General features: G+C 40.3%; 1 protein-coding gene across 1 annotated transcript in view; it reads right to left on the bottom strand.

Annotated features, from left to right (window-relative positions):
• stk38b (serine/threonine kinase 38b) overlaps positions 1-11,588 on the bottom strand; it is a 21,056-nt gene extending 9,468 nt beyond the window's left edge. The window contains exons 1-11 of the mRNA XM_022682490.2: positions 11,307-11,588; positions 8,738-8,874; positions 5,092-5,143; positions 4,314-4,436; positions 4,121-4,204; positions 3,898-4,021; positions 2,623-2,777; positions 2,066-2,168; positions 1,324-1,385; positions 769-886; positions 402-525 (exon numbers count right to left, since the gene is read on the bottom strand). Coding sequence (XP_022538211.2) covers positions 402-525; positions 769-886; positions 1,324-1,385; positions 2,066-2,168; positions 2,623-2,777; positions 3,898-4,021; positions 4,121-4,204; positions 4,314-4,436; positions 5,092-5,143; positions 8,738-8,868 — 1,076 coding nt within the window. The 5' untranslated portion in view covers positions 8,869-8,874; positions 11,307-11,588. The remainder of the gene's footprint in view (positions 1-401; positions 526-768; positions 887-1,323; positions 1,386-2,065; positions 2,169-2,622; positions 2,778-3,897; positions 4,022-4,120; positions 4,205-4,313; positions 4,437-5,091; positions 5,144-8,737; positions 8,875-11,306) is intronic.
• Between the last annotated feature and the right edge of the window lie 655 nt (positions 11,589-12,243).

Genomic DNA, 12,243 nt, shown 5'->3' with positions numbered 1-12,243 from the left:
AGGTGTTTGATGAATATAGGTGAGGTTCTAACCTGAGGATGAGGTGTTTGATGAATATAGGTGAGGTTCTAACCTGAGGATGAGGTGTTTGATGAATATAGGTGAGGTTCTAACCTGAGGATGAGGTGTTTGATGAATATAGGTGAGGTTCTAACCTGAGGATGAGGTGTTTGATGAATATAGGTGAGGTTCTAACCTGAGGATGAGGTGTTTGATGAATACAGGTGAGGTTCTAACCTGAGGATGAGGTGTTTGATGAATATAGGTGAGGTTCTAACCTGAGGATGAGGTGTTTGATGAATACAGGTGAGGTTCTAACCTGAGGATGAGGTGTTTGATGACTACAGGTGAGGTTCTAACCTGAGGATGAGGTGTTTGATGAATATAGGTGAGGTTCTAACCTGAGGATGAGGTGTTTTGCTCGGTCGGAGATTGGAACCTCAGGGGGGAAGATCAGCGTCTCTTTCCAGTTCATCACTTTCTTGTACGTCTCTTGAGGAGTTTCTGAACAGAACGGGGGATAACCTGCACAAACACGAACAACATCAGCACAAAAACAACATATACTCCCATCCAGACAAAGTATATTTCAGGGAAGGCCTTGTATATTTCAGCAAGACAATGCTAAACCACACACTGCATCCTTCACAACAGCATGGCTGGATGCTGAATAAACTACATAATCCCATACATCATAAACACAAACTAGGGCTTGACTCATTTTTGGGTTGGTCTATAAATAAGGTTATATATTTTACAGTTTTTTACCGATCAGCATCTCGTACATGATGACCCCGAGGCTCCACCAATCACAAAGCTTGTTGTAGCCGGTCTGCATGAACACCTCTGGAGCGATGTAGTCAGGAGTTCCCACAGTGGAGAACGCCTGAGAGCGAGAACACAACGCAGAACAGAGTATTAAAGAGGATATATTACATACGTTTTACTTTTTACAAGTTAGAATACTGTAGGTCTTTGTATTCAGTACAAAACATGATCATTAAGTTTTTTTAAACAAAATCTCTCTCACATACAAATAAAGAGATCTCATTAGCTCTATTCTTACCAGTTTCAGTTCCTTTCAGAATGAGCCGTTTAAGGGCTCTGACACTTTTATGCAAATAAGCTGTTGCTTAAGTGCAACCAATTAGCATGATGCTACCTACATGTGTGTCCACACTGATGGATCAGAAAGCACATCAGAAAATCTAATATTTTGATGAACATTATTGAACAGTATTGCTTTATTCAGTCCTGTTCTGAATTATTAATAATGTTTCAATATGTATTTATTAAGTAATGTCTCAATAAGTGATTTATTACCAACTGTCTCCTGTTCCTCTTCCAGGTCTCTGCTTTCCTCTTGGAGTTCATGTTTTGAGAGGCTGCAGATGAGATTTGGCACAAGCATATGATCAGCAAATCAATTTCTTCACAAAGTGTTTTGGTTTGTTTATTTTTTTTTAGTCTGGATGACCTCATAATTAATTCAAAGTAGGAAAAATGAAAGAATAAAAATACTGAATGAGAAAGTGTGAGTTTTGATTGGTACTGTACATGCTGGAACATGTGTATGTGTAGACGTGTCACACCTTAGCCCATGTCTGTCTTGGGATGATATGGACGTAAACGCTAAAATAAATTTGATAGAAAAACTAGATAAACAGTGCATAAACACACACACACACACACAGTAAACATAACACAAAAAGACTCGACAAGGAACACCGAAACAAAGGGGCTTACATACACAATGAGGGTGAGGAACACCTGTGTCTGGTAACAAGGGGGTGGAGTTACAGAGTTAATGACAGGGTGGGGCTAGCTTGGAAACAGGTCAATAACATATGTCCATGTGCTAGTGGAGCACATGGGGAGGAAAACAAAACAAGGGAACATATGACAGGAACAGAAAAGACCAAAAAAAGGAAAAACACAAGAAAGACATGGGCTACGGTGTGACAGCATGTATGTGTATGTGTGTGTGTGTGTGTGTGTGTGTGTGTGTGTGTGTGTGTGTGTGTGTGTGTGTGTGTGTATGTGTGTGTATGGGGGGTGTACTCACTAAAGTCATTAGTCAGGTTGTGGCTGAGGTTTCTGTAGAATTCAGTCCGATGAGCTTTCTTCAGACCAGTACACAAACCAAAATCACTCAGCTTAACATGGCCCTGTACCACACACACACACACACATACACACACACACACACACACACACACAATGTTAACAATGTTATTACAGATGCTTAGTAAATCACAGGTTTAATAAAGAACATGTATGCAAAATAATGATGCTGATGATTATGGTTGGTAACAGTGGTGCTATTTTTTACTATTAAAAGAGTATTAAGAGAATAATCAGACAGTAAACTGAAGAAGAAAGGAAGAGAAAAGCAGAAGAGAAAGAGGGTGGGGAGACTGAGAGAGAGAGAGAGTGTGTGTGTGTGTGTGAGTGTCAAAGTAATTGTGCTATCTGTTCCTCACACATCAAAGTAAACAATCATTAATAGTGTTTTTATTGATTATTATTGTCTTCCAGCTTCACTTGGCGGCCATTCTTCTTAGAAACACCTGCCATACATGCATGTGTGTATGTGTGTGTGTGTGTGTGTGTGTGTGAGACCTTGGAGTCCAGCAGCAGGTTATCTGGTTTGATGTCTCGGTGGATGAAGCCGAGCTGATGGATGGAGTCGATGGCCAGAACAGTTTCAGCCACATAAAACTGAGCCTCTTCCTCCGACAGCGTGTCCTTCTTCATCAGCAGCGTCATCATATCACCTGCAGACAGGGGGCGCAACCTCAGCACACCTCATACAGACAGACAGACAGGTAGACAGGCGGATGTATAGACAGACAGACAAATAGATAAACAGGCAGACAGACAGACAAATACAGACAAAGAAACAGAAAGACAAAGTGATGCATATATAGACAGGCAGACAGACAGATAGGTTGATGGATAGACATACAGACAGACAGACAGACAGGTACAAAGGTGGGTGGATAGACAGACACACAAATAAATATAGATACAGGCAAATAGACAGAGTCAGATGAATAAACAGACAGCTGGATAGACAGACAGACAGACAGATAAATAGACAGAGATACAGGTAATTACAGACAAACAGACATACAGGTGGTTGGATAGACAGACAGATTTATAGACAGACAAATAGACAGAGATACAGGCAAATAAACAGAGTAAGATGAATAATCAGACAGGTAGATGGATATGCAGACATACAGATAGACAGACAAAGAAATACAAATAGACACTGTAAGATGAATAGACAGACAGATGGAAGGATAGACAGACAAACAGATGGATGGATGGACAGTCAGACAGACAGACAGGCAGTTAGATGTATATATCCACAGATGGAGAGTCAGACAAACAAATAGATATATTTATACATATACACAGGCAAATAGACAGAGTCAGATTAATAGACAGACAAAAGCATGGATAGACAGAGAAACAGACAAACTAATGAATAGATGGACAGTCAGACAAACATACAGACAGACAGGTGGATAGATAGAGAGACAGGTGAATAGACAGACAAACCAAAAGAAAGATATACAGACAAACAGAAAAAGTAAGAAGCAAAGACAGACTGCTAAATGTAAAGAGAGACAAACAATCGGATAGAGGGACAGTTGACAGACAGGTGGATAGATAGACAGAAAGACGGATAGACAGACAGACCAACAAATAGGTAAAGATACTGGCAAATAGACAGAGTAAGATGAATAGACAGATAGATAGACAGAGGGACAAACAGACAGATTGATACACAGGCAGAGATTAGATTGACAGAGGAACAGACACAGATAGATAGATAGATAGATAGATAGATAGATAGATAGATAGATAGCTGTGATGCTCTCTCACCTCCAGGCAGGAACTCCATCAGCAGGTAGAGGTTTTGTTTGTCCTGGAAGCTGTAGAACATCTTCACCACCCACAGACTGTCTGCCTGCACCAGGATATCCCTCTCAGCACGGATATGACCCACCTGAACAGGTCAACACATCACACACTCGCTCAGTCAGTTATAACACACTTATTACACCATTTATTATTCAGTTATTATAATCTTAATATCGTGTGTTACCTGTTCTTTCTCCAGCATGTCTGCTTTGCGCAGAATCTTCATGGCGTAAACGTGACCCGTGTCCTTCTTCTGAACCAGACGCACCTGATACACATAAACACACACACACACACACACACACAGTTGTGTAAAATTAAAGAAATGTTTTATAGTGAATTTATCTGGGTTTTTATTATGATATTTATGGCGGTACCTCTCCGAACGCTCCCCTGCCGATGACCTTTAGACTCTCAAAGTCGTCCAGCCCGAGTCTCGTCCTCTTCAACCGCAGGAACTCTGTCTCCTTCCGCGCATGCTGAGAACGCCGCACTCGCTTCTGCAACACACACACACACACACACACACACACACAAAACTTTAAATTCACCATCAGTCTGGAGTCTTTTCTATTAAAGTTATCATTTTCTTTACTGTAAAGCATGTCTTTATTTTACAACTAAATAAACATTCTTGATTTTACCAAATTTAAAACCTCTGGAATATAATCAAGAGGAAGATGGATGATCGCAAGCCATCAAACCACCAAACTGAACTGCTTGAATTTTTGCACCAGGAGTAAAGCAGCATAAAGTTATCCAAAAGCAGTGTGTAAGACTGGTGGAGGAGAACATGATGCCAAGATGCATGAAAAAACTGTGATTAAAAAACAACCAGGGTTATTCCACCAAATATTGATTATTTCTGAACTCTTAAAACTTTATGAATATGAACTTGTTTTCTTTGCATTATTTGAGGTCTGAAAGCTCTGCATCTTTTTTCTTATTTCAGACATTTCTCATTTTCTGTAAATAAATGCTCTAAATGAGAATATTTTTATTTGTAATTTGGGAGAAATGTTGTCTGTTTATAGAATAAAACAACAATGTTCATTTTACTCAAACATAAACCTATAAATAGCAAAATCAGAGAAACTGATTCAGAAACTGAAGTGCTTAATTTTTTCCACAGCTGTATAATAATGCTGTGTTTACCTCTTCATCAGGAAGCCCCTCCTCCTCCATCACTTTCTCCAGCTTCTGCTGTCTGAAAAGAAGTACAAAAGATGCTCATTTTAAAAGAACAATGTCATAACAAATTCTTTAGCTCCACCCATTCAGCCTACAGCAGTTTATAGCATCACCCATTCAGCTTACAACATGTTTAGCTCCACCCATTCAGCCTACAGCCATTTATAGCTCCACCCATTCATTTTACAGCAGTTTAGCTCCACCCATTCAGCTTACAGCAGTTTAGCTCCACCCAATTAGACCTACAGCAGTTTATAGCTCCACCCATTCAGTCTACAGCAGTTTATAGCCCCACCCATTTAGACCTACAGCAGTTTATAGCATCACCCATTCAGCTTACAACATGTTTAGCTCCACCCATTCAGCCTACAACAATGTATAGCTCCACCCATTTAGCCTACAGCAGTTTATAGTTCCACCCATTCAGCCTGCAGCAGTTTATAGTTCCACCCATTCAGCCTACAGCAGTTTATAGCTCCACCCATTCATTTTACAGCAGTTTAGCTCCACCCATTCAGCTTACAGCAGTTTAGCTCCACCCAATTAGACCTACAGCAGTTTATAGCTCCACCCATTCAGTCTACAGCAGTTTATAGACCCACCCATTTAGACCTACAGCAGTTTATAGCATCACCCATTCAGCTTACAACATGTTTAGCTCCACCCATTCAGCCTACAACAATGTATAGCTCCACCCATTTAGCCTACAGCAGTTTATAGTTCCACCCATTCAGCCTGCAGCAGTTTATAGTTCCACCCATTCAGCCTACAGCAGTTTATAGCTCCACCCATTCATTTTACAGCAGTTTAGCTCCACCCATTCAGCTTACAGCAGTTTAGTTCCACCCAATTAGACCTACAGCAGTTTATAGCTCCACCCATTCAGTCTACAGCAGATTATAGCCCCACCCATTTAGACCTACAGCAGTTTATAGCATCACCCATTCAGCTTACAACATGTTTAGCTCCACCCATTCAGCCTACAACAATGTATAGCTCCACCCATTTAGCCTACAGCAGTTTATAGTTCCACCCATTCAGCCTGCAGCAGTTTATAGTTCCACCCATTCAGCCTACAGCAGTTTATAGCTCCACCCATTCATTTTACAGCAGTTTAGCTCCACCCATTCAGCTTACAGCAGTTTAGTTCCACCCAATTAGACCTACAGCAGTTTATAGCTCCACCCATTCAGTCTACAGCAGATTATAGCCCCACCCATTTAGACCTACAGCAGTTTATAGCATCACCCATTCAGCTTACAACATGTTTAGCTCCACCCATTCAGCCTACAACAATTTATAGCTCCACCCATTTAGCCTACAGCAGTTTATAGCCCCGCCCATTCAGCCTACAGCAGTTTAGCTCCACCCATTCAGCCTATAGCAGTTTAGCTCCACCCAATTAGACCTACAGCAGTTTATAGCTCCACCCATTCAGCCTATAGCAGTTTAGCTCCACCCAATTAGACCTACAGCAGTTTATAGCTCCACCCATTCAGCCTACAGCAGTTTACAACTCCAGCCATTCAGCCTACAGCAGTTTAGCTCCACCCATTCACACAATAATAATATTGGTAATAATAAGGGTTCTTAAACAGAACTGAGCTTTCCTCGCTGTTCCCCTGTTTACTTCCTCTCTGCATGGGCGTCTCCTCTCCTGCTGCATGTGTTTACTGCACGCATCACTTCCTGTCTGAACTCTCTGTGCTCTTTCACACTTTACACCACCCAACATCAGCATCACCTGCTCAGGTTTAGAGATGTATAGAAACAAAGTAGACGTACCAGAACCTGGTGGATCTGTAGACCTGCTGCAGCCTCTGATTTAAATACAATTTATTTATTTAAAGTATCAGTCTGTATTATTTAGTTTCAAAACTGAAACTGAGTGGAGAAGAATATGGATAAAATATGGTGTTTAATGGTATCAGTGAGCTGAACCACATCCCTGCTAATCCTAATAATATATTCATTCTATAATCTGGGGTGTCGGGTCGCTTTTCGCGGGAGTTCTTTTTCTGGCCACGTCACGCGTCTTTACATACTTACTGTACGTCACACGTACAGCCTCTAAAAGAGGATCCGGCTCAGTTTTACTGAATGCGAGCGGCTGGTGGAGCAATGGAGACTTCAGAAGAGGAAACTCAGAGCTCAGTAGATCATTCACTCATAGTAAAACCAAAGAAACAAAGAAGTGAAGTTTCTGACTGAGCTCTCTCTCTCTCTCTCTCTCTCTCTCTCTCTCTCTCTGACTGAACATAACCTGGAATCGGATTTTTCCACTCTGAAAGGAGACCGCATCACACCCACCCAGTTTAAAATGATTCTTCCGCATGCTCGGCGCAATTACCCATTCTCACCAGAGAGGGTGCTTAATCCCCCAAACACCAAAACTTATGGACATCAGATTTAATAAAGGCTAATAAATATAATATATATAGGGTAAATTTGATGGAAATGAAAACCAACTAAATATTGACTGTTAATAATAATAATATTATTAATAATAATAATAATAATATAGCTTGTTATTGTCACTGTAGCAGTTACAGCAGAGCAGAAACCAAATGAAAATGATTAACTCTGCAGTAAGCAGAGCAGAACCACAGGAGGTATGTGTGTGTCTGTGTGTGCTGTGTGTGTGTGTATGTGTGTGTGTGTGTGTGTGTGTGTGTAAGCGCAACTGAGGTCATGCTCTGCTAACCCTGAAGGACACTTCTCCTTTCTCTCTGGTGACCTAATATAAAGAACCCCCCAACACACACACACACACACACACACACACAAAGCAGTGATTGTGTGGACAGTTGCTGTGTTTCTTTAAAAGTTAATGGGAAATAAAGCGTCTCTATATTAACTGGGTCAGCGCTTAAAGCAGCAGAGCAGTTTGGTAAAAAATGACGCTAACTTTGCTAATGTTGCTAACAAACACTGGACTGGATCAATCTCGTCTCCTTAAACACACGAGATAAAGAAAAATCTGGTTACTCTACTGTACAGGTCTGTAGAGGAGTGTATGGCTGTGTCACAGCTGCCTAACTAATTACTAACTAACTAAAAACTAATTTGCATCCCATTTCCCCCCCAATTTACACAGTCAATTACACAACCAATTCAGACTTCGCCTCTTTTTGAACTGCTGTTGATGCTGTAGCATTGCCAAGAAGCATTACAGCGCTAACGCTCGGAGGAAAGCGCAGCGACTCGGTTCTGATACATCAGCTCACAGACGCAGCCTTATGCTGATCCACATCACCCTAGGAGTGATGAGGGGAAAGAGAAGAGCGCCATCTACTGTACCCACCCAGAGAGAGCAAGGACAACTGTGCTCTCTCAGAGCTCCGGCAGCCGATGGAAAGCTGCATGAACAGGATTCGAACTGGCGATGGAATAACCTTGTCTATATTTAGGATATTCAGGTAGTCAGCTGACCTCATTCTCATTCTTTGGGCACAAAACGCTGCTGAACCTAAACCTGACCAACTGCAGCATCAACCCAGATTATCATAGCTCCATCACTCTGGAACAGGGTAAATCTGGACTCATCAAATCTTCAAATGACATGTGAGTGTGTGTGTGTGTGTTTGTCTGTGTGTGTGTGTGTGTTTACCTCATCTCCCTCTCCTCGTGCTGGGTGATGAGGTTACTGTAGAAGTTCTCCAGGGTGACCTTAGCCATGGTCACTCTCTCCTTGGTGTGATTACTCAGCAATGAGCCTGAGGACTGACCTCGCATTGCCATGATTACCTGTAGAACACACACACACATATATACACACACACACTGCTTAGTACCATAGCTGAGACACCAACACACACATTTATAACTACATTTCATTTTTACAACAATAATTAAATGGTTAAATATTGCTGTTAATATACTTTTACTTGGATACCTTATTTTATAGTATGTTTCTCATCATTTTTTTAATACTTGCACATGTCGTTTATTTGTTAGGTGTAAGTGCTTGTATGCATGCTTGTTTTTATGCACTATACCTTCTGTCTATGGCTGTGCTGTTAAGTGCTTTGAGTTTTCAGGAAAGGCACTATATAAATAAAATATTATATTACAATCATCTTGCTGATCTATGATGCTTATTGTAATACAGTGAGTTCATTATTAATTTGTTTATTTATTATTACTGTTATAACAATGGCACGACAATACGTTTTTATGTCATATGCCTTACCAGGTTGTATATAAACCTTTTTTCTTCCTTGTATCTATTTCCAAATGCACACACACAAACACACACACACACACAAACACACTCCCAACATAATTTGCATGGATTCTAAAAGAACACACCGCCAAGATACTCTCCAGTTACAACCAAACCAAATCCATGAAAACCCATCTTACCTTCAGTGCACACACACACACGCACACACACACACACAGATACACACACACACTCTAAATACAAATAAACTCTGTAGGAACACGCCTCATCTCTAATGTGTGTGTGTGTAGAGAGAGAGAGAGAGAGAGAGACAGAGAGAGAGACAGAGTTACAGAGAGAGATAGAGAGAGAGAGAGAGAGAGAGAAAGAGAGAGAGAGTAGCAGTGTGTGATTTGTGGGGCGCCGCAGACATGACTAACTTTAGAATCGTCTCAGAAACAGAACAAAAACAGAAGAAAAGAAAAACAATCATCTAGAACTCCATTTTTTCATTTAACAATATAACTATATTTCTGATTTACCGATATTTTGGATTCATGATTAAATGAAAATACTTTTATTTCTGATTAAAGGTTAATAATTGTATTAGATTGCTAATAGGCACTGGACTTGAGTGAGGAAGAAGAGGGTGACTGAAACAAGAGCAGTAAATCTGTGATTATGTGAAGGCCAGTGTATATAATGCCGGTGATGGTGACTGTATTTATTGTAATGTTGACTGTAAGAATGATGGTAATAATGCTCGCAATAGTGATTGCAATGAATGTGATGGTGATTGCAAAGGTTAATTATAATGATGCTAGTAAAGATGTTGGTGATGTGATGCTTACTGTGATGACTATGATGTTAGTGGTGATTGTGATAATGGTGATTAAAATTTTTATTACAATGATGCATGTGATGGTGATGATGACTGCAATGTTAATAGAGACTGTGGTGATAACAATGCTTTTATGATAGCATTGTTTTTATGATGGTGATGGTAATGTGATGGTAACTCTGATAGTAACTTAGCATATACAATACCAGTCAAAATTTGGACACACCTTTTTATTCATTGTTTTCATATGGAATTCAGCTCTGGAAAAAAATAAGAGAGCACTTAAAAATGATGAGTTTCTTCGATTTTGCCAAATTGAAAACCTCTGGAATATAATCAAGAGGAAGATTGATGATCACAAGCCATCAAACCACCAAACTGAACTGCTTGAATTTTTACACCAGGAGTAAAGCAGCATAAAGTTATCCAAAAGCAGTGTGTAAGACTGGTGGAGGAGAACATGATGCTAAGATGCATGAAAAAAAACTTTGATTAAAAAACAGGGTTATTCCACCAAATATTGATTATTTCTGAACTCTTAAAACTTTATGAATATGAACTTGTTGTTTTCTTTGCATTATTTGAGGTCTGAAAGCTCTGTACCTTTTTGTTATTTCAGCCATTTCTCTTTTTTGCAAATAAATGCTCTAAATTACTATATTTTTATTTGGAATTTGGGAGAAATGTTGTCTGTAGTTTATAGAATAAAACAACAATGTTCATTTTACTCAAACATAAACCTATAAATATAAATAGTTCCCTCCAGGAACTTAAAATACCAAGAGTGAGCAGATCTGTCCTCAGAGATTAATCTAAAGTAGAAAACATATTCTGGTTTATTATAAAAATAATTCTGCATGTGTTCCTTAATATTCAATATTAAATATTGAATGAGGGATGATGTGTCCAAACTTTTGACTGGTGTTGTAAAGTGTGTGTGTGTGTGTGTGTGTTAAAGGCCTACAGCAGGCTGAGAGGAGGTCCAGACTGAGCTCCAGACTGAGGAACAGGGGAGAACAGTCCTGAAGGGGGAATCCAGAGCGATGACGTGGTCAGGAAAACTTTTTAACTCCAGACAGGAATAATAATAATTTATCCCATTTACCGTGAGCGCGCGCCACCCAGGTGGGCTCGGGCGCGCGCGTTTCTAAAGTGATTAAAAGGCTTGTTTACCTGCTTTGATGGTTCCTCTCTGCTGTGTTCCTGGATGCTCCTCTCGAGGCTTTTGTTCTCGGCCAACTGACATAGAGCCAGTCCCAGCAAACACACACACACACACTCCTCACACACACACACACACACGCGCGCGAAGCTGCTTTGAAGTTGTTGCCTTTCCTTTAACTTGAACGCTCCTGGTGTGTTTGAAGTTTAGATACTGTTGGATAGTTTAGTCTGAGTTTCTCCCTCTCTTTCTCTTTCCTTCTCTCTCTCTCTTTCTCTCAGTTCAGGAAAAGAGAAATTTCAGGCTAAATGCGGAAAAGCCCCGCCCACCCTACACACACACACACACACACACACACACATAAGAGAAACACAAAACCGCAAGTAACGGTGCTGCAGGACTCGTTTGGTAATCACACACACACACATACACACACTTTCACAATACACCCACTGTTCCCATTATTATTAGCATTAGTTACTGCCCTCAGCTACTGACACACATCCGCAGCACCGACTCTAACCTCGAGTCCTGTAAACAGTAAATACTAGTGCAGCATCATACAAAATAGAATGTCATTAAAAAAGTTACTTTGTTTCAGTAATTCAGTTCAAAATGTGAAACTCATATAAGACCAATTGGTACTTTTGGCAGTGTGGGCAGTGTGCCAAGTCCTGCTGGAAAATGAAATCTGCATCTCCATAAAAGTTGTTTTCAGCAGAGGGAAGCATGAAGTGCTGTAAGATTTTGTGGGAAAACAAAACTGCACTGACTTTAGACTTGATAATAAAACACAGTGGATCAACACCAGCAGATGACAGACATGTCTCTCCAAACCATCACTGATTATCAGTAAATTTTACATTTCATTTAAAGGAAATAAAGGCAGCAGAGTCTGGAGGAAGAGTGGAGAGACATACAGTCCAAACTGCTCGAGGTCTAGTGTGA

Source organism: Astyanax mexicanus, chromosome 24, assembly GCF_023375975.1.
Source record: "Astyanax mexicanus isolate ESR-SI-001 chromosome 24, AstMex3_surface, whole genome shotgun sequence".
Classification (NCBI taxonomy): domain Eukaryota; kingdom Metazoa; phylum Chordata; class Actinopteri; order Characiformes; family Acestrorhamphidae; genus Astyanax; species Astyanax mexicanus.
Note: the sequence above shows the minus strand (reverse complement) of the source record. Positions and strands in the feature narration are given on the sequence as shown.